Here is a 24,268-nt window from a genome sequence, read left to right on the forward strand (position 1 = left end):
GTGACACAAGAAAAAGAAAGCATGAGAAATGGAGGGCAAAGAGGATGTAGGTGTTTCATGACACAGCAGGAGTTTATCGAGCAAAATGACTTTGCTTATCTATTCAATTAAAATGGATTAAGGAATGCAGTGAATGGCAAAATAACCTTGCTAGATTGGCCATACAATTTCCTCAACCTGATTTGCTGTCCCTCTTACACCCTCTAGTCCTCACCTCTGCTCTTCTTCCCCTCTTCCTGCTCCCCTTTTCTTTCCCCCTTGCTCATTTGTGCACCTCTCCCTGTTTATGTTTATGTCACACTTAATCTGTTATTCCACTTTGTATTGCCTCTGAGCTACATACAAGGCTTGGCAATACCTCTGTGCCTGTTCCTCATGTAAAGAAGATTAGAAGCGCTGATTGATTTGTCTTTGTCTCACGCTCTTCTGCGGTGGACACGGCTATTGGTAACCCATAGCGACAGTTTTGCCGTGGTAACGGTTAGCAGTGGTGACAGCTGAGATTGTGAGAATCAGAGATGCTGCCAGCATAAAAGCCGGCAGTGGGAAACACGGGTGTCACGCACCTGAGACGGTGTCACGTGACGCTTAACAACTGTTTATGACTAACCACATATGGAACTTCAGCATTAACCACTAGCTCCAGACAGGGTGCATGTGAGCAGACAGAGTGGAGATGTGTCACACCTTTTAACCGTTTATGTATTCACACACAGAGGCAAGCATACACACATACAAGGGGTTGTGTTGTCTTCACTTGACACTTAGCCTAGGGCTAAGTGCAATTTAGAGCCTTCCAACCTTTGGTTAATTGAGTTTTTGGCCCAGGGCTAACATTTCCCTCTTGAGAATTTTAAACTGGGCCGAATAAACCATTAACCTATGGCTACCTAATATTGTTCTGAGGCAGGGACACAGCTAATTCTCATAGAGTTATCAGCATAAAAATTCACTGCTGTGAAAATGTACTGTAACAAATATACTGGAGGCTTTGTTGTATGACGAGGTAGCTAACAGAGACAACAGAGCAAACACTGTTCCTCACAGCAGCAATGTATGTGTTATTAATTAGGTTGTGCCCAGGACTTAATAATACTACCTTAAAACAGATGTATATTAACTTTGAAGGATATTTCTCTCTTTTTGAAAGCCAATAAGAGAGGGTAGCTCTGTTAGGCAACTTAATAGAAACCTTATAAAATGTTAACACTTTGAACCACATACCTAAAGCATACAAATCTGACACATTCTTTAAAAATGAGAGTGAATTATAGAGTAAAATATTTTTAATTAAAGCATGTTGCTGGTACTTTTGCAACACTTACAGTTAGGTTCATCATTTTAGGACAATCAAAATGTGATTAAAGTGTCTTTCAGCTTTACTTCAACGGTTTTAATAAAAGTATTCGATTACTGTTTAGGAACTGCAACCATTTTCAAAAGGAATGCAGCAGCCAGTTCAACAACATCAACAGGCTTGGAAGTCCACAGATGGCAAATACAGTGGTTGATTGCAGAATTCTTTCCTTGGTTAAGAAAAATCCTTCACAACCTCTAACCAAGTCAAGGATATTTTCAAGGACTCTCAAAGTCTTTAAAGTTGGCTCAAAAGATGCCTTTATGAATGTTAACGGATAACTTACAATAAGGTGCAAACAACTGGTTACAGTCAGTAACAGAAATGCATTAAACTATGCCAGAAAACATCTAATAGATAATGGCCAAAAACATACTGCAAAAGCAACACATGAATTTCTTAAGGCAAAGACATGCAGTAGCCTTCAATGATCAGATGCCTGAACTGAACCCACTGAACCTGCACGAAGAAACACTCCCCAACAAGCAGCATTTGAAGGTAGCTGCAGTAAAAGCTTGGCAGTGACAGAGCATCTCAAAGGAGGAAACACAGCGTTTAGTGATATCCATAGGTTCTTGCTAAATCCCTTGAAGTAAAGCTGAAAGTCTGCACTTCAACTACACATACATACAGTTTGATTTAAAACCAACTTATTGACCTAAATGTACATAAGGGGGAAAAGCTAAGTGGAAAATACGCTGTGAAGAGGGACAGAAACATATACTACTGCTGCAGTATCATTAAGAATCATTTGCTGCATTTCTCATCTTCCACATTCATGTCTACTGAACAGATATTTACAGCATTTGCAGAGTTCACGGCCTAAAAATCTAAAGCCTGATTCTTTTGAGGCTGAGAAATGACAAAGAGTCAGGGGTCACATTCGTCCCCCATCAAGCCGCTTGTTGGATAAATGGATATTGATATGGCTGCAACCTAAAATGAATTACTGATGTAACTAAAGCTCAGGTTGAGACTGTGAGCCTGTGTTTTGCATACCCAAAGGAAATCTATTAGCTGCCATGTCAACGGTTCTGTTTTAATTCACTATGTGTGAAATATACAGCATATAACTGGTTGTAGGTGTGAATTTAGTTATGCGTGTGGATGATACAGCATTTGTACTGTGTATGTGTCTAAAGATGCTATAAATGATGCTGAAGATGAATTTGGCAAGCTGCCTCTGCAGTCTAGGCTGCAGCCAGACCTCCATCTACCTTATCAAACACAGATACACACACACACGAAACACAGCCTCTCTCTCTCTTTCACTTTCTGTATATTTGACTTCTCTTTCCTGCTCGCAGTATTTGTGTAGGAAAAAGAAAAATATCCATACATATAACCATAAATTAAAACATGCTCACACTGACACATCTAATCTAAAATGTCCACTCATACCTGTGTTGAAACAGGTGTACACAAGCACATATAAATGTCATCAACCAAGAAACAGAACATTGTGTCACTCTATGTACCAGTTCCAAGATATCATAGGGCAATATTTTCTTGTTTTTTCGCCAATATTTTTCTTCTTTCTTTTTAAAAACTTCTTTTTTCTGGTTTCTGTTTCTATCTTTCCACTTATATTTGCTGCTACAGAATATCTCTTTAGCAATGAATAGGAGCCGTGCTGTGGCTGTATTCAGCTGCTCAATGTGACTGAAAATAAGAATAAGAATATAAGCCTCTTAATCCAGGGTCATACCAAACAGCTTTAAAAAGCATCTACTTTCACATAGATGTCACTGTATGTCTCAAGAACCAAGTAGGTACTACAATGCAGGACTTCCTGTACATTATCTTTCTAAAAAAAATGCTTTAATATATACATATAATTGTATATAAAGTGAGGCAGGAAATCACAACTTAATGCAAGAATATTTCAAATGACAAAAAAATCATAATGTTCCTTTTCACTACAGCCAAAAAGAAGAAATCTTTAGTGCTGTCAAGTAATGTCTTAAATCACCTGCTACAACAATACAAAACAAAATAGTAATTATTTTGTTAGAGAAGCTGTCAATTTCCTAAATACCAGTAGTGATTTTGGAATGACACACACAGATTAGACACTATAAAATGAATAGACAGTTATAAAAAGCTGTGATTTCAACTTTTTGAATTTAATAGCCAGTATAATTTCTGGAAAAAAAAAAAATACAGAGCTCTGAAGTAAATCAGGGAGCAAAAGAAAATCTGGGAAATGTGACTCGCTAAAACCATTCACAGCTCATTGTCCTTCAGTAGTCTGCCAAATTTGAGCAGCAGAAAATAAAATGTAGAAACTGTGTCTTTGTTACACAATCTAACCTTCAACATTGAAAACAAACAAAACCGTGACCTTAAATGCTAACGAAATATATATTCTACTACTCCTGTCAGGATATTTTTGTAAAAATATAACATAAACACACACTTGTAATCATGCAATGCACTCATCCTGATATAGGCCTGTCTACTTCCCTGCTGGCTGATTGGAGAAGTCAAAATGAACAAATATAGTGGACAAAAATCCAGGAAGTTAGCAGTGCCATTATGTTTCCTCTGGTTGAAGAGAAGAAGGGACTGTCATGGACAAAACTCCATCAAATGAAACCTCACCTCTCTTTTGAAATTACAGGCACAGACCAGGTAAAAAAAAAGCCCATGTGTGTAACTGGATTGAAGTAATGCTAATCAACGTACGCTCCTGCTGGTCTTTGTCTATGCTTCAAAGCGTTAATAACACATTTTTCTTTTTGTCTGCTGATAAGCAGGAGAGAATACAATTGACAATTTAATGCCACTTCATGTGTTTGGAAGCCTTTGTAATAAAGCAAAGATACTCATACAGACCTTTTAAACTCTCGCTTGTTTAAAATGAAAGAAAAAAGTCACTTTGTTACAACTCTGAAGATGAGAAAAGATACATAACTGATTTGTGCAACAAAAGAGAATGTTATTAAACATCCAAGCTAATCACAATGATACTAATAGTAATGAAGCAGTGACATTATGATCATTTATTTTAAATTTACCTTTGACTGAAATGAATTGATTTAAAAGTCCCATATCATGAAAATGAGTTTTTATAAGATTATGAGATTGTCAGAACTTCAATGTAAAAAATATGAGTTGTGAAAACCTGGAGGAAGTAAGAATTTTCTTCTGTTTCTATGTAAAACATATGTAACCAATAGGAGTTGAGCTAAAAGTTGTACCATAGTATGCTGCTAATATGGATGTTCAAAATACTGCTCTGGAGGTTCAGCAGCAAAACATCTCGTAACAACAACAACAACAACAACAAAAATCCCAATTAATTTAACCGTGGACTGTATTTAAAGCAATTTTAAAGCTCGCAGAGCTTCTTTGACAGGGACGACTGTTGTTCTGGTTAAAGCCACTGAACTCTAAAAGGTAATTTTAGCTGGCAGAGGACCGCTTTCTGCCTCATGAGTTTATTTTGTGTGTGTGACTGGTATTTTAACACGTTACTTTTGAATCAGACTAATGTGTTAAACACTGGAGTCACCCAGCAAATCCCAGCTTCTCCAAGGTAAACTTTGTGTGTGTGTGTGTGTGTGTGTGTGTGTGTGTGTGTGTGTGTGTGTGTGTGTGTGTGTGTGTGTGTGTGTGTGTGTGTGTGTGCGTTTGTCAGTGGAGTCAGTGGAATGCGACAAGCGTAATGGCTCTGGTGAAACATCAAATAATGGCTGTATGGTGATGTGAAAAAAAACAAAACTTGAACTAACCAAACTAATACTTTTATGTTCTCCTGTCACCTGAACTAAAAACTTGATGAAACACTAATACAATCTTGCTATTCTTTAAAGGCACTAATGTACTCAGCTCTGGAAAAAAAGTAATGATAAAGCTAACTATGAACAACAGAAACTTTAAGACTTAACTGTTTATATCTGTTTGCTTCTCTCTGACTCTCTACGCTCGTCCTATATTTTATTACAGCCGAATTCACTATAAACACACATCTTTAAATCTATACAGTCTTTGCATGTACATATTGTTATGTCCCTGTTGTCAGACAACAGAACAACTATGAAGTACTGGATTTAATATGGCCACTACAATACAGGGAAAAAATATTAACATACTCAACTTATTTACCAAGCAGTTACTCTGAACTGAAATCTCGATTCCTGTAATTTCAGTGTTATCTGACAAAATTTGCATTCACATAAGTTACAAACAAACTGAGAGTTTGGCTGTATTTAAGTAATTAACAGAGTCTCATTCAGGTCTGTATCAATATGGGTGTAGTTTACTGAAATCAAGCTCAAAACCAGAGGTACAAAGGTATGGTTTAAAAAATGATTAGGATCGAAACTTGAAATACACATAATGGCAACACGCATTACCAGTAGTATGTCTTAAAGTGGTAAAATGGGAGAAAAAGCGGACCTTTAAAGGACAGCTGACCAAAAAAAACCCCAAACAAACTAATATAGTTTTTTACGTGTTGTGGATCATGAGTGGGTGATGAGGAGTAGGGGCAGTGCATCACCTCTTGATAGTGACTTGTGCAATTGCCTTGGACTTGGTCTCCAGTGGTCTCCCACAGTCCCCGTTCCTGACTAACATTATTAGTGTACTATTAGCCTTGTATGGAGCCAAACACTCTACGTGTGTGGCACTGAGCTGTAGTCTTTCTTGTAGTCAAAGCTCAGGCTGGTCTATCTGGTCTTACAGTCCTAGTGTAGTGCTGTGTTATCCAGGAAATGGTGCTTTGGTGTAATTTACAATGCCCTACTACGCCCTAGGCTGTGCTCATATATTAACCCATGTGCCTCATGTGATTCGTGTCTGTTGCTATGATACCTGGGTCCAGCTTGCATGTTGTGGAGAGGCAGAGGTAATCGGCTGGTAATTTTATGGTGTTGTACCATGTTGGATTGTTCTTCCCTGTGTTAGCCAGTCCAAATGAGTACCTGCTGTTAGTAGTCCCACTACTTCAATTTGTACTTCCACGCATTTATGGAGTGGTGTTCTTCTTTTCGGCCAGCAGGTGTGGATCATGCTAAGTCCTGGTGCTGTCCAGCTCTTCATTCCTCCAACAACAACTCGTTGAGGGATGTCTGCCTTTGTAATGCTGACTGGCTCTTGCTCTGGGATCCACTTAATGGTGATGTTATGTGCGCCTTTTTCTCCCAGATATTCTTCTGGGAGAACATCTTCAGCTCTGGTGGGTCTGTCCTAGTTGTTATCCTAGTCTGTCCTATTATTCTCTTGCAACTAAGTGTACATCCTGGTAGCATACTACAGGCCACTCGTATTTTTCCTCCTCCGTCTCTGGTGGTATCTCTTCAGCCAGAGCTGCAACATTCGTTTGGCAGTTTCTAGAGCCTCAGTTATGGACCTTCTACACTTCACTTAACCAACTAATATCCTTTGAGCTTTTCTGATTTTAAATTCCAGCCTTCTTCTCCACAAAGGGCTTTCTCTACACGCATTCTTGATCATATACCCAGGTCCTTCTAGGATTACTGAGGCAGGGGTATCTATGAGCTCTGTGGTTTCAGTGATACGAGTAGTGTGGATGGTGAGCAGAGCGGTGATCACATCTGCAATAATCTCCTCTGATCTTTGTCAGTGAGCCGGGGGAGTTGTGCCCTTGGTTTGGTGGCTACCTTGAGTCTGGCCACAATCCCCACAGGTCAGTAGTTTCCTCTGTTACTGCAGGTATCATCGGGTTCAGTTACACTGCTCTCTTCTATCAGAGTTGGCTTATTATGTTCATACAGCTCACTATTCTTCCCATTGTACGGTAGCCTCTGGATCTCCAGCTTTAATGGTAGCTAGCTGTCCTCTACTGATGTTATAACATTGAGCTACCAGGTGTTTCTTGATCAGTGTGGATGCTGGTCATCTACTCACCCATAGTCCTACATGATATCATATTATATCTATCTATATCTCTGTCTTTCTATCTATATCTATATCTATATGTGTGCGTGCGTGTGTGTTTGTGTGTGTGTGTGTGTGTGTGTGTGTGCGCGTGCGTGCGTGTATGTGTACAAAAACACTACACTATTTGGCTTCAATATAGCAAATGGATCTTTAACTAAATTAATGTCCCATATCTGGCTTAGTGATCGTCAATCAACTTTGTTTTTCATTAAAGACTATTTAAGAAATACAGCTTAAGGCACATCTCACTGTGTTTCTTATTGCATCATATTTCACACGCTGCATTGCTGTCATGTGCATTGTGCACATGTGGAAAAGTGGAAATGTATCTCGTGTTTGCAGAGAATATAAGTGTGTTTTTGTTTGATTCGATCCAAAGTACTGGCTGAATTCTCTTTTTGTGTAAACAGTGTTTAGCCACGCCTTGGACCCAAAGCATGACAATGAAACAGACTTGATGAAGCCAGGCCAAAGAATTCACTGTCAACGTAATGTTTTTTCACCATTGTTGGACACCTCTATTCAGACATAATTGCACCCATTATAAAAGACATGAGCACTTAGGTTTCTTTCAGAGCTGCATGGGTGAGGGGAAGGGAGAGGAATCAAGTGTGATGTTTTCGCATGTAAGTGTGATTGCATTTCTGTATCCCTGCGTGTGTGTCTTTGTGTGGGTGGGTAAGTGGGTCGATGTGAATGAAAATTAGCCGCGTGCATGTTTACATGTTTAATTGCCTTTGATTTGCAGAAGGTTAATATTAATTTTTCTGTTTTGTATTGTTTTATGTCTATTTGCATATGTGCACACATTGTGCTGACGCACATCACTTTACATTTGTGCATGAATGAGCATTACAGTTATATGGTATCACTTTTCATTAGGCTGCAGTTGCAGCTATTGACTGTTTCCACTGAAATTAATTTCATATAGAAAAAAAATGTCAATGTTCTCAACCGCGTGTACTTGTAAATTGATTCTGAGGTTATGTAGACTGTGGAGGGGTGTGTGAATTTGTGTCTGTTGAGGGAAGAGATGCAGATTTGAATGCATCTGCAAGTGCCAATGCCACTGTTTTAGATTGCCACTAGCTTTATTAAAGGGTTTATTAGAGTGTTTCAAAGGGGCTTCACCGCAAAATTAGTTTTGAGAGGCAAACCTGCTGCTTCGGGACTATTTGAGCTTCATTGCCTCAATAAATACAAGTCAGTAGAAGGCACATCTTAAGAATGGTGATTGTGGCAAGCTTTATCAAGCAGAACATCAGTGTGAAACTGGTTAGCTATTGCACTATTTCTCAAAAGCTTTCCTCTGAATAGTTTTGACAGCCTGTTCTACTCACAAAGTATTCACCTGTTTTTTATACGCATATTTTGATGGCTTTCATTATAAAAGTTACAATCATTCCCTTCTTTGCAACACTGATTTTAACCAAATTCTCACATAATACTAAACCTGCGCGACACACTGATAGACACAGACAAGGACATACATGCACACACACATATACACAAACCTCAGCTTTGATCTTGTTGTCTCCAAAGCAGAGATGCTGTAGGTAGGCTGCAGCATTGGACTGCACCGATGGGAACTGGTGCTGTAACATCTGGATCACCTCTGGCAACTCTGGATCTCTCCACCCAAACTCTCTGCAGAATGACATACGGAGACACGTTTATTCCTTCAGCAGGTTAACAAAGCTCACTGAAATAAAAATATTACCTAAAAGTAGTTCAATAAAATCAGAGACTTTTTTTCAGCCACAGATATTCAACCTTGCATGTCAACGTTAATGCGGGATATAAAGAAAAAGTCAGATGGATCCAAAGGCAGAGCATGAATGAAAGAGAGATTTAAATGTCAAAATCCACTCTACTCTGTTTTCAGTACAAGAAAACTCACTTCTAATGGGAGAAGGCTTTAGAAACTAAGCAACACAGTGGAACAAAAATGACACAGATCACCTGCTGAATGCCCAATTTGCTGAAATATCGTCATTTCCATCCAACACAAGTGCAGGAAATGAGAGAAAGTAAAGATAAGGCCACAAGGCTAAGCACGTGGCAATCATGAAAACTTGAATAAATGGATAAAAATCTACCACAAATGGTATTAGCATTTTAGCGTAATAAAAGACAAGCTAGATTTCCTTAGAATAGCAGTAAATCTTTGAAACCTTTTCAAAGTTTTCAGATGGATGATTTGGAGCATTGTCATAGCAACCATGTGTGACAATTTTTTGAGAGATAACCAGCAAATATGAGGATGATGAGGATTATCATGTTGAAGGTCAAGCTGAAGGGCAACAGCTTATTTGTAAATTTTTATGGATGCGACAAAATACGAGTTAATACAAATAAAGAGGATTTTGGCAGAAGCATGAAGCGATGCATGCTGAGAAATTTTTAGAAAGCTTATAAAAAGAATTAAAAAGTGTTGTGAGCTGCACAGCACAGCATTTCTGCTGCCTGCTTGCTGTCTGCAGTTTGAGTTATTTCCTATACTTTCCACCACTGGAAGTTTATACTCTCATGAACACACTAGACAAAGTGAAATAAATGTTTTGTCCCTCGGTAATATACAGGAAATGGTCTCCTTTATTGTATTATCCCCCTCTGATAATTGTTTTGCTATGGCCCCCCAAATGAGGAAATTATGAGTGTGCGTGAAAGTGTGGGCGACTGGATATGTCTACGCTCGTGCACGAGCATGTGCCGCCTCAATCCACTGTAATGTTTTCTCCAATAACCACTTTGTAAACTGTTTCTCTGTTGCTTCTTTCTCTCTGTGCTTTCAGAAAACTGCCAACTCTCAATGCGATCTGACGAAAACCTATGTTGAAATTTTGCGGCTCCCATCGATCATGATGTTTGAGGATTGATTTTGTTGTTTCTGCCTTCATGCTTACTGTTCTGTGGCAAACTGTGTCTCACCGTAATCCCCATCAAGCTATCGTGCAAACTGCTGATTTATTGTGCCTCCTAGCTCAGCCGACCCAAACATGAAAATGTGGTAAATACGGGACAATTGACCTGCCTGGGGAGTTAAACCTGATGGGGTAGAAGATTGTGTGTGCATCCATAGTTTTTGCAGCAGAAAATGAAGCCTCGACACAGCGCTCATCTCTGTCGGATCAAGTGAATGCAGTCTATGAAACATCTGTGGAAAGCAGAGCATTCACGGGGAGTAAACATGGCTCTCAAAGATAAAGCAAGCTCCAGCATGGACGGCTGTTTATCTGCCGAATGATAAGTGTTCATTCAGCTGGAAAGCAGGATTGAAGGAGGGAGGTAGAGGACAGATAGAGAGAAGGAGGAAGAGGGAGGGATTCCCAAGGCATTTAGGGGATTTAGGAGGAGAGACCCCCAAACAACGTTCCTTAAATCACACAGTGAGATACCATCAGGGCAGTTTGTTTATGTGTGTAAGGGTGTGTGGCAAGATTAAGATAGCATCATGATGTGTGTTTATGAGGCCCTTGTTGCTTCCATGTCTGTTTGTGTGCATGAGTGTTATGGCAAGTGCATATATATTCATTTGTGTCTATACTTCGGTGTACTGACGCCATATATATGTATCTATCATGTGCTATGTCACTGTATGTGTATGAGAGTGTGTGTCATCCATCCCCCTACAGCCTCCCAGTTCTGTCAGTGTAGTTAATAGAAAGCAGAGTGATCTGCTGATAAGATAAGCATCATGGCTCGCCATTAATTAAAAACCCCTGGTAGGGAGAGACAGTGAGAGGAACAGAGCAAAAGGGAGAAGGATAGAGAAGCGAAAGCGAGAGGGAGGATAAGGAGTGAAAGTTAGGGGGGGGAAACACTGAGCATTTGGGGGCAACTGTGAGTACAACAAGCGAGAGGAAGCTGACAGGAAAGGAAAAATAGGAAAAAAGAAAAAAGATGGAGAAAGAGGAAAACAACAGATGAGATGCCAGTCATGTCAACACAGGTGCTAATGAGAGCCATAGCCCTGGTAGATGCACCACAAGGCAACGTGCCAATGATGTGAAACAGCAGGATGGAAACAGAGGGGAACACAGCCTGGAAAAGTGAAAACGGATCAAAGACGCGGTATCAACAAAACTGCAAAAGCCACATTAAATACCCACACAGCTTTTGAGGAATCTGCACCACAATATGTTGCCACTTATGTGCCATATTCTTTATGTTACGTTATTATTATTTTTTTGCTTTGTGTGGTAATAAATGCCACACAGAACAATTTGTGGACTTTGCTCTTTTATACCCGAGCTGTGTGTTTTTGATATGACACACCAGTGGGTAGGGGAATAAATTAGGTGTCACTGCTGCAGCACAGAGTTTCATGTTCCTGGTTAGAGAGGTTACTTTGCCATTTCTTGAGGCATGCGGGGGCGTGTTGCAGTGAAATATTTTCAATGGAATCACTAGGTATGGCAGGAGAGCAGTATGACATGACTATGAAAAAGGCAGGTGGCAAGGGAAGGAGGGGCGGAGGCAGAGACAGAGTGATATAACTGGGACAAAGGAAAAGACTGCTGTGTGATGGTAGGGCTTTGATGCGCACACACATACACGAACATGCACACACACACACGCACATACGTTTGAGGGAGGCAAAGTGTGATAGAAGAGTACAACACATGAAAATACAAGGACTATCAAAGGATTTCTTTCTTTTTTTTAAACCTCTCTTCATCTCTCTCTCTTTTCATGTCTAGGTCTCATGAGACAGTTGAACTTCAGTCTGAAATCCCATCTTGGCCATTGATAGACAGTATTCACACACACACACTATAACACAATAAGCTCGACAATGTTGAATTTCACTGGTTGATGCTTTATGAGGCGAAATACATGAGTTGGAGAAATTAAGTAATGCAAAGAGATCCACAAATTGACGGTTGCAATACTGAGCCTGACACCTGTTTTCAAAAGTGTTGCAAATTCAACTAAGACTAAAATGTTTATGGTTTAAGATCAACAAGCTGTCACATCATGTCGCTTTCATTTATTAACACTTCTATCCCATTTGAGGGCATTTGCAGCACACTGTCGTGGTGTTGTAGTTAATCTTATTCATCTGTCTGCACAACCTAATACGATGCATGATGTTTTACACAATTTTGAAATGATTTGGGTCTCCTAGCCCAAATCACATCCATCAGCGGTGCCCACAGTGCATCTAGAGTGACAGCTCCACACAGGAAGTCTGTCCCGCTGGCCTTAATCTGATTGGACAAGGCCTGTCATGTCTGTTAACTGATTGGAGGGTCAGGAATGGACAAACTGGCAGTGTGCATACTAAAGCAGATGCTAATTAGGACCTGAACATCAATCTTCATCACTCTGTTAAGACAGAGGGAGGGCAGAGGGAGGGGGCAGTGTAGGAGAGAGTAGAGAGAAAAAGCAGTTACTATGAAGGACCTGAATAAGGTTGGCTGTTGGTTTGGGGAGCAAATGGTATTCTCTTCAACACTGAAGATCAAATTATTTAGCATTTTAGTAGACCAGACTATCTGCTTCCTGTCTTTTTCATTTTAATATTTCCTGTTGACTGCCAATGGCTGTCAAAAGCCTAAAAGGAGTGGTAAAAAAATGTAGATACTTAAGTGTGAGTAAGTATTATTGTCCTCAGAACTGAACTAAGTGAGGTGTTATTTTATGCATTTTGCATCAATCTGTGTGTGTAAAAAAGTGCTCCTCAGCATAGAGTGTACTACCCAAGGTAAATACAAAAAAAAAGACAGCAGTTCGATAGACAAACAGATGCCCGAATAGGCTGCATGTGAGAGATGCACAAACAGTGGCTCTTAGTTCAATGGCAGGTCCTTTAATTAAGTGCAACTTAATTAACATGCTATCCAGGGAAAATAGCCCGCACTGCTGATGTGAACTACTGACAAATGCTGCAAAGTTACATTTATGTTTCTCTTTGGTACACAGCCACGGAGGAAGATTCACCTCATGTGCAAAATGTGGTACTGATATACTGGGACAATAATTTATGGTTTATGTATTGTAAACATATTTATATCAACCTAATGTTTACCTCAGTATGTTAAATCATCATGGTCAAGTTATATAATATTACAAAATATTTGCATTAGCTTGTTTAGATCTATTTAAGATGACTGAACTAAAATATGTGTCAGCCAAACAAAAAATCAAGTTGTCCAAATTACATTCACTGACCAGGTTTTGTTTTACTACAGTGTGAACTTCAGACGTCTCCCGGGGTGCTTAGACGGCACTCAGTCGGGTTCATGTCCAGCTTCATGTTCTAAGTCAGTTTTCTGTTTGTTTGTTTAACATTAATGAGTTAATTGAATGTGAACAAACCTCAAGTGTCACTTTTTGTTCTGACATTTTTTGTTCCTTGTTCCCAGCAGCATGCAGCATGATCGGTGAATGCCACGCACCTGTGCTGACTCTTGGGCTGAGCATATGGCCCGATTCATAATGACTGTGACTCTGCGTGGAGTCACCCTGGAAACGTCCCTTAATCGAGAGGTAAGCTAGAAATACGCGGGAAAGTTTCGGGATGCCCTTGTCCTCGTCCAACAGAAACAGGAACTTTCAAACAGCATATGTTGTGCCCGTATTAGGATCATTAGGATGCACCTATTCCCCTTCAGTTTAAATGGGGAATCAATATATATTACATCCCTGAAATGCTCCAACTCATAATTGATTTCTTCTTTGTTGTTCATTATTATTAGAATACACGACAACAGAAATTGAAAAAAGAAACAACATATGAATCACACCTTCTGTACAAACATGTGCAAAGTGACATACAATCGTACAAAATTTCCACAAAAGTAATTCTGTCTCGATTGAGACAGCCCTGAGGTAATCACATTAAACTCATATCTGTAAGTGTGTGGATTTTCTAGTTAGAAAATAAAAAACATACTGTAAAAGACCACGTGGCCTTAGGAGCAGTTGACATAGACCTTTTAAAACCACAGCACTTTCTACAGAATCACAACGCTTGTGTTCTCCCCTGGCCTTTAATGGCTCTAGGCAACATAATGTGTTTTGCCCACGTTCTTCTCGCCTGCTAAAAAATTCTCTGTGTAGACCTGGAAGAACCAAACAAAAGCCACAGCTCCAGCAAATGGGATCAATGAAAGGTGGGGGAAGAGAAAGGTTGAAGCCCATAACAGCTGAGCTGACAAATGAATGGATAGAGATAGATGGACTGAGCCTAAAATGAAGCCAATGCAGAAATAAACAAGCAAAAAAAATCTGCCGTGAGTCAGCTACAATAAAAACACCTTATCGTGTGTCACCATCCCCCTACTTCTTGCCTTCTGCTCCTCGGTTACTGATGGGCAAATGGGAATGGCTCTCGTAATCACATTTCACCTCTATTCATGAAAACAGAAAAGTGAGCCATTAATTCCATACAAAGACAGGAAGAAATGGAGATAGGAGCACAAAATAGGAGACCATGAATAAGAGCAGGAAATTCCAATGCAGATAATAATAAGTATGGACATAAGAATGAAAAGATTACTAGTTCTCTACAGTTGGAGCTACGTGTGGTTTTTCTCGAGCTCCTTTCCTTCCCTTTGTCTCCACATACCGCCACACCTGTGTATCACTCTCCTTCTCTCTGTCTGGAGTTTTTTTCTTTCTTTGTTTCATGCAGCAACCATCAGATGACAAGAAAAATCAATATGCTTTCTCTATGGCATCTTCCAGCTGGGAGTCTGGGGCTCAGGAGGTTGAATAGGACTGAGCAAAGAATTAAGTAAGAAGAATGAGCATTGCTCAGTGAGACCAGCTCACCTTGCATGGAACAGAGAAACAAATAATGATGGGAAAAGAGCTAGTGATGAATGTATAGTTTGAAACTAACAAATCACAAATACAAAATAAAATGTACACTTATAAGTTTTTTATGAAACTAAAATAGCAAAAATTAAGGTTAAGAGTGTAGAGACTAAGTAATGTTACAGTAATTAATTAAAGTACGGTGAACAGCAAAATTGTCATCAAAATCCTTAATGATTTTCGGGTTAGACAGCGCGCTTCATCTATAATTCTTATAAAAGAACTGTATTGAAGGAGCATTCAGATACAGTAAGAACGATGGTGTTTATGCTGTTTATTTTCTTTGTTCTTTCAGTGTATCGCTGTCCACTAAACGTTTCTGCTGCGTGGTTAAATAAGTCGCTTATTTAGAGCAGATTACAATAGTAGAGTATGGCCACTTGAAAATTAAAATGTAGAAAATGTCAACTGGGAGAGTTTGTGTGCTTGCAGGTATGTGTTTGTGAAGCTTGCATGGGTGAGGTTGTTGAAGGGGAACATTAGTGTGCAGGGCCACAGAGCGATTTGCCAGGGTAAGGAAAACACAAACGCCAGCACAAGTCCTCGCAATTAGCTGAACACACAGAATCGGAGGCATAATCGAATAGGGCATTAGGCTGACAGACAGGTGTTCATTTATTTACACGCCCAGAAAAGGGCGTGCACTCATGCACGTGCACAGCGTATTATACACACACTGTAAGTGAACAAAGGGAAGAGCTCACACGCACGCAAACATCAATGCGCGCGAGACATAACCACACAAGTGTGCACACTTGCAGATAGCACATGCATGTGATATGAGACACAGCGTATGTTTGTGTGTCTTTGAATACACAAATATACGCTCCCTCATAACTACAAAGAGGAAAAAATACACACATTTTCACACGGCCATTATCCCGCATTTGCTGATCCGTAATTTTCAGCCCGGTGGTACTATTCCCCCGTTGCAGAGTGCAATTACTGGATGTTTACACAGCCAAACAATAGACCAGTGAAACATACTCTCAGTCAAACATTCATTAAATGGGCCAGTAGATGCTGAGGTGACCTAGACCATTACACTGTATCGCACCACGCTCATTAAGATTGAGCTGTGTATTGTACTGTATCCAAAGCAGGAGTCAGCCTTAATCTGATACCCTCATGACACTTTTCCAATTGGATAACGATATTGTTGTACTGTGATATACAATCTAACCACAGACTGTATGTAAAAGATGGAAGTAGATTGGAACAAACAAAGCATGTTAAATCTGTTTTTTTCTAATGGTCAGCAGAGTATTCCTGCTTTGGTTACAAGCAAACAAACAAAAACAAGTCACTGGTCTTAGCTGATATTTAAAGTCTTATTTTGCAAAATCTGATGTTATTTTTAAATTATACTTCTAATTACAGTCAAAGGGGACAATAAAGCAGGGTATGTTTACAGTAAGGTCATGTAAGCAATTATGAGGTTTAGCTTATAATTGGCAAGCCACGACAACATGAGTATGTAGTGTCTTATTATTATTATTATTGTTGTTATTATTTCCCCATCAGATTCACACATTTCACTCGTCAGAAATTGTTTCAAAAAGCTAATATGGTGCCAGTCAACATGGTGATACAAGAGTGACTACATTCATCATTAACAAACAGTATATTATTCTAACATAGTGCTATTTTAATCTGTGTGTGTGTTTTTACAAAAATAAATGTATGAAAAACGATCACTGATTTTTACTTTTAATGTTTTTTTTATCCTGCTTGAACCAACCATCCAATGGCTGATTTGCAATATCACTCTTCACCATTTGTACTAATTTACCAAGCTCTACAGAAAAATTATCTATTCACTTCCGCCTCTTCAAAGGTCAGTGTACTACTCTGAACATCATCATTAAACCCCATTAAAGCTGATTAAAGTTTCTGTGTGATTAGTTTGAGTACCCTGATTTAAGGTGAGTAAACCGAGCCTTCTTTAGACTGTACTGTTGTTTTTCTTTTTCTCTTTTTTTACAGATTGATGAAAGGGTTGATATCAGTGACCAACTGTCAACAGACTGCACTGCAATTATGTCTGATAACACTGAGAACTGCCACTCCAACTTCTGCCATGATACAACCAAAAGTGAACAAAATTGACCAATCAAATCCCCATCCATGATACTCAGAGATTCAAAGTGTAGGCACAGGATTAAGCTGGTGGACGAACAAGAGCCTGCTGGAAAAATTGTCTCCTGATTTGCAATCATGCTCTTGCCACTGAATAACAAACAGGATGGGTGGACTATTTTTTTTTGCCATGATGCTAATGAGGATGCTCGTCCGTGCAGATGTGTGAGTGTGTGTCCATGTCCAACAAATGTACCTTCATGCCTTATCACTAATGAAGGTGTCACAGTGTCAGTTCATATGTCTATGTGTGTTAACCAGCCGCAAATTATCCAATATTATTTTGCCATGTAGCGATCACACTAAGGTCAAACAAAATATTAACAATATTAACATTTAAATGTGTGTTGATTTACCTGTGAAACTTTCTTTGTCGTGTGTGTAAGTGTGTGTGGACATAAAAATGTTGTTTACTCAGTCACATTAAGGGGATGACAATATGTAAATCATTACATTTTAAGGTGAAGATATTCAGAAGTTAGTTTAAGGTTACATTCACAGTAGGCTGGGGTCAGTCAGGTACTAGGTGTTGTTACAGTTACTCTAAGTCTGCAGGATATGAATGTGATTCAATGCAATGCCCTCTAAAGTCATGATCCACAACTGTGCTCTGTGAAAGTGTGTGTGAGAGAGAAAAAGGTGGGTGTGTAAATGCATTCTTCCACTACCAGATTCACATTACACAACCAGACACTTACTGTAGAGGTCAGAGACCTGCCCTGACATTAAACAAGTGAGATGACTTGGCAGATCCACTCAGATGTACATACACACGCACATACACACACACACAGACGCACATGCACACACACGCACACAAACAAATTCTTCTTTCTGTAATTTCCCCCTGCACTCTCTCTATGTTACAGAAACACACAAGCATGTGCATCCTTCAAACCACCCACACACACTCTACATTTACATCAGTACTTAAACATCTTTCTTTTTCTGTCCTCTTTCTCTTATCACTCAGTTTTTGAATACACTCTCTGCTATCATAGGGAGGGTTGGTTGTGATGGGGAAGTTAAATCTGGACTAAAAGCCTAGAGAGTGATAAAATATAAAGTGGAAATTGGAAGTGTTGCAGTGGCTTCAGACATCTATCTATATCGGAAGTGTTTGTGCACAATTTTGAGTTACACACAATCATTATAGTCACGTGCAAAAACTACCCTGAATGTTGGGTTGGAAAATGGGAAACAGGTGCAGAGCTTTATTGAAACATCTGCAAACTTGCATGGAAATTGATATATATATAAAAAAACAAAGTTTGTACAACTTTAAAAGCTTGAAAGTCTTATTTGGTATAACTCCCTTTATTATTCAGTATAGTCTGAACTATTTGTCTGCAAGATTTCTTGTTTTCTTTTAAGTAGTCTTCAGGAATAGTTCTCTAGACTTCTTGAAGGACATCGCACAGCTTTGGAGCTTTTGTTCATCTGAAAATATTCAGGTATGAGGACTAGACTGAAAATGAGTGAAAAAGCAGCCAATGTTCAAAGAAAAACTCTGAAGGACTTTCAGAAAGTCTGGAGAACTATTGATCAGGACTACTTAAAAAAAATTCCTTTGATGAGAAATATAAAGAAGTGAAATTTTATTTTATTTTAGCTCTTATCCCAGCATTACTGGTTAATTCTGAACTTACCCTACAGTTCACCTCAAGGTGACTAAATCCTCCTTGGGCACTGTGTAAGTTTGGGTGTTTGCATGTTAATATTTCAGTGCTGTTTTGTGTGCAGCCCGTTTGTGTTTGTGTGAGAGGGAAAGAGTGTAATCAGCAGAGAAAAACTAATATACCAGTGATTAGTTTATCCACCTGCTATTCTCATTAGATCTCAATGGAGCAATAATGCAACACAGAGTGCTATCACTTCAGGATTTGCTAAAAAAAAAAAAGAAAAAAGAAAAAAGAGAAAGATCGGCTTAAAAACAACAGAGCGAGCGGGCAGATAATGAGGCCGACTGTGGAAATGATAGCATTAGGATAGGAGTAGAAGACATTAATGAAAAAATATGACGAAAAATATTGTTTAAAATATGATAAAATAGATCATTCAGACAATGACAAACATAACATGATTTCACTATTGTGAACTCTGCATCTAAAACTGATATTACCAATGACTTCTCACTGGCTTTTCACCACTGTACGTTTTGACATGCATGACATCAGATCACATCAGATCATTGATGAGCAGATCACGAGGGAGCAGGAGAAGGTAGAAAGCTGAGACGATGATACAAAGGATTAGAATGATTAGAAACAAAATGTTGTGCTTGTGATAGCGATGTTAGACTAATGTCTGAAATGAAGATAAAAAGCATATATATCTCAAAATTGAGTCTGCATTTAAAGATTTTTGACATTTTCCTAGTATGTTTGTGCATCATAAAGCAACACAACTCCTTAAGACTTCACTTTCTCTCCCTCACACACACATACACACAAAAAACGGATTAAGTGAGGCTAAAAGCAGTCATCCACTTCAAATAAAATGGGCATGGAGGCAAGAGAGAAATAAGGAACAGAGCTGAGCAATAGAAACATCACCAAGCTGAAGCTCCAACATATCTGGGGTCAGACAATATGACAGAGTGCATGCTTTATTCACTCTGGGTCAACTGAACACAAAGTGCGTTGTGTGTTCTATAAGATCAGAAAGGTGCTATAGAGATACAATAAAATAAAAGAGAAAAAACACGAGATTTCACAGCAGCATGTACAAAAACTATAGAAAGTGTGACTCCTTCCACAGAGGAATATAGATGACAGCAGTGCTATTTTATTTTCCATCTCTCTCCTTCATGTGATCTGAGGTTTGGGGTTTATTTTCTTCATGATATTCAGTGAGCAACATTTCAGTGATGCAGATGACTGAATCCTCTGAAATGGTATAATTTGGTAAGAAAACTTTTATTTTCTGCAAGTTCACCCATCCTTGCAAAACGATTGCTGGCATGAAAGCAAAACCCATGATGGAATAGGAGTGAAATTATGACCTAGCTTGAGCAACGCTCGACAGCTCTGACAGCTTGTTTGACATAAAACAATGAGGCAAAAACCTGTATTTGAAATTGCCAAAATATTCCCTTCTCGTTGATTTTCTCTTTTTTTTCCCATTTTGTTTTTGGACTGACTGAACACTTGGTCATTATTGGTTACTGTTACAAATATTAAAGGTACACAGTAAATGAACCAATAAATAGTCCTTTACCCTACAATGACATTTATTTCAACAGAATGAACATAGATTGGATTAAATTTATTTGTTTCTAATATTGACTGACATATATACAAAGATACAATTCTGCAAGGTTCAGGCTTTAGCTTTGACAAATGGCATTTCAAGACTGTAAAATCAGTGAAGTGATTCAGGGGGATACAGAAAAGGTACAAAATGTACACTCGGGAAAAGCAAACACTATCACGCATGAATTCACATGTTACTTATTGATGTACGTACCGATGCCCATGAAAACACAAGAATATACTCACACACATCGTCAAGAGGGATAAGACAACACTAACATGTGAAATGACTCATGAGGATGTGCCCTGCAACTTTTTCTTAATTCATCGTGCTTTCTTTTTATTGCTGTCATTTTACCAAGATTAGCATTTGACTTGAGTCATGATCGAGCATCTGTCTGTCTGATAGCAAAGCCAATGTTTATAATATGAAAGCGCACACACAGAAGCACAAACATACGCACATAACTATTGTAAGCGTGGTAAGTAGAGTCTAAGGAATCACTTTTTACCCTGCAGTGGAAAGAAGAAGGAGAAAAGATTGATAGGAACAAGGAGAGGGACAGAGAAGTGATTTGGTACTTTAATAGACACAAAGGACAACAGGAGGGAGTGGAGGACAACTGTGTGTTTACACTGAAAGAACGGGAGAAAACACTTGGTGCTTGGTGCTGGATGGATGTCTATACCTCCCAGCCCATCAGACCTGCAGAGTTGTGATGGAGTGACGGAGAGAGAGATGATGAGAGTGATGGATGCATGACAGATGAGTTTCTGCATTCAGTCGGCGGCCCTCGCATGAATCTGTGTTATTTTATCATAACTTAGTGAAAAAACTGAATTGACTCTGCAGAGCGAAAGCGAGGAAGGCAAGTTTATGATGAGAACAGGAGCATTTCCCTGAATGAAAATAAATAAATAAACACACAAAGAAACAAAAAAATAATAATGGCATAGCCAAACACCTATTTTTATAGGGCAAATAGAACAGTTTTTCCTCCCAGTAAATAACTATTGTGGGGGTACTTGACAATGGCTACTATCAGTGATGCGTCATCAACAAATATGTTTTGCTTTATTTGACAAGAGATGATTCATGGAGCATGAATGCTTTTTCAAAAGCATCCAGCTGCACACACTCCAGTGGTTACTGAGCAGCCCCACTGGTACTTTTGAGGGGTTATGGGCATTACATTGGCTCTCAAAAGGTGCTACTCTGAGCTTTACAGCACCGAATCTATAAGCTGTAGCTGCTGCCACATGGGGTTGAATTAAAAACATGTGGGACATGGAAATATAGGCTACACTTGAAGCATCAAGCTCTGTCCTGTTGTACAGAAGACAAATTAAAAGGGACTTCTTTGTAGTGGAGTGAAACTAAGTGACAAAAACACCTAAAGCTATTTTGATTTTTGTCACGTGCATGTCTTTGAACTTCTCTTCCTCTTTAGATCCCTTTCCCAACTTTTCAATCAGTCAAAATCCAATCAAAAGCACATCAATCTGATGTCTCTGTATCATATGTGTTGGCTGAATTCACATAATCTTTCTATCTATATAGCTGAGTGTTATGCAAAACAAACACAGATGCAGAATGATAGATTTGCCTTTATTTAGGCACTTTTGTTGGTTAAAAAAAAAAAAGAGTTTTAAATACCATGAATTCACTTTCTCACTCAGATTCAGATTCAATCAGCTGAACAAAGGAAATCACAATCATGTCATAGATCCACCACTAGACATCCGAGCACTAATAGATGTGGAGAAACTGTGTTTAAAGGTCATAACTGTAGTGTGTTCTCATAAATTATGGTTAGACTTAAAACCAAAAAAGCCTTTTATTTTTTTAAAATACTCCTTTGTCCGGTTAGTTCTGCTTTATGCTCTGAAAGTGTTTGGCAACATACCAGTGAGTCAGTACCTTTTAATTAGCACGTCAAATACATATTAGATTAAGTATAATATTGTTAATATTGGTTTCTGTGTGCATATGTGTGGGTGTGAGCACTTCAGTGGGTGTCTAAGTGCTTTTTATTTCAGTAAGAGCTCTTCCAGTGGGATGTATCATGAGATGACTGGAATCCACAGGTGCTTTTGTAAACCTGGAGCTGGTAAATACAGATATGAATGCATGACTAAATGTGATCAAAAACAAAAAACTATTGCATTACAATTTGAAAGTAATACAACAACCATAACAAAGATCCATGACACATGAAACTCTTCTTATTTTTTCATTTCTCCTGTAAATTTTTCTCACAGATTGAGCCACACACTGCATCTTAGTAGCTCACTGGCCATTACAGAGCCCCAGTCGTTTGATTTTCTGAAGCAACTCAGCTAAAAGGTCAAGATGCCTCTCCTGCACGAGAGGCACAGCTTGCTGACCTTAACATCAACAGCCCCATGAACAGTACTGTGGAAAGATACCGATGGCTGCTTGACATTTTTGTCCAGAGTGGCTGTTAGTAAAAATAATAATTAAATACAAGAAAAATAAAATCTTATTATTAGTGTCTTAGAAGGGGAGTTAAAAATAATTACATAGTAAAACTGGACTATAGACTGAGGCTAACACACAGCTAACCAGGTGAGATTCTGCCTGCAGCCAAACATTTATAGAAACTTCTTATAAATGATTTAAGCACAAATTAACAAAAAATAAGTGACTCAGCTCTTGCCGGTGAAAATTATACTGTATGTCTTTTAAGATTCATATTAACACGTATTAAGGTAAAGATTAGCACTCTAATAAGCTTTTGTAAATTGACATTTAATTTTGTATCAGCGCACTGTTTCTACCAGAGTACCATTAGGCCTGTTGGCTATGATTAGGCTGTGTTCTCCTCAAGTATGAGCCAGAGAAGAGGTGAAGTGAAGTGAGGCATGGGGAGGAGAGAAGATATACAGTAATTCTGCTGGTGTGACATTTTCCCATAATCCCTCCCAAATGCCACTAGTGTCAGGAGGCAGAGCAGCAGAGAGGTGGTGGAGCGGGGACATATCCCATCCTAACCCATTCCCTACCCTATAGATGAATTTGTACATGTTTCTGTTCATGTGCACTCATGTATAAGGTTTGATGAATTTGAGTTAAAAAAGTGTCAGTGGCAGTAATTAGCATTAAAATAAAGCAATTAATGAATCAAAAGTCCATGACAGATTCACTACTGACTGAACATTGCACATACATAGAGTGAGAAAATGTCCTGCAACCACGGAAATGTGATTACAGCCAATACATCCTTACTTTATATTTTGGTTTCCCTCTCCCTGACAGCCAAATAACAGCTGAAGTTTAGCCTTAACCTCTTATGCATAAGACATTTTTTGCCAATATCTAAATGCTTAGGTATAAATTTTTGCATTAGTGCCTCTAGGTGTAAGTACGCAATGGGCAACTCATCTACATTAATAGCCTGTCTCGCTTTGGTCATCCTTTTGTCTCCCAGGCCTCAGATACAGGATGAAGCTCATTGTAGCAGGGAAGAAGGCAGATACACGGGGTTGTTATTATCCCAAGGTCACACACACACACACACACACACACACACACACACACACACACACACACACACACACACACACACATATATACAGAGAGGCCACCTCAGAAAAGGGAAAATAACTACAATGGGCAATTTACCCAGAACAGGCAGGGATGACGGCCAGGACACAGATGCACATACACACACACGTTCACATGTGCACGTGTGCGCACACACACACACACACACACACACACAGCTGTGCCTCAGGGCCAAGGTTCTGGCAATGCATC

General features: G+C 39.1%; 1 protein-coding gene and 1 long non-coding RNA gene across 2 annotated transcripts in view; one reads left to right on the plus strand and one right to left on the minus strand.

Annotated features, from left to right (window-relative positions):
- Positions 1-24,268, minus strand: part of ctnnd2a (catenin (cadherin-associated protein), delta 2a) — a 250,221-nt gene that overhangs the window by 69,938 nt on the left and 156,015 nt on the right. The window contains 1 exon segment of the mRNA XM_025910444.1: positions 8,782-8,914. Coding sequence (XP_025766229.1) covers positions 8,782-8,914 — 133 coding nt within the window.
- LOC112847865 (uncharacterized) lies at positions 13,646-17,492 on the plus strand. Its single transcript, XR_003221696.1, has 3 exons — positions 13,646-13,762; positions 16,891-16,931; positions 17,081-17,492. It is a non-coding gene; the product is annotated as an uncharacterized LOC112847865 (long non-coding RNA).

This window comes from Oreochromis niloticus, linkage group LG9, assembly GCF_001858045.2.
Source record: "Oreochromis niloticus isolate F11D_XX linkage group LG9, O_niloticus_UMD_NMBU, whole genome shotgun sequence".
NCBI lineage: Eukaryota > Metazoa > Chordata > Actinopteri > Cichliformes > Cichlidae > Oreochromis > Oreochromis niloticus.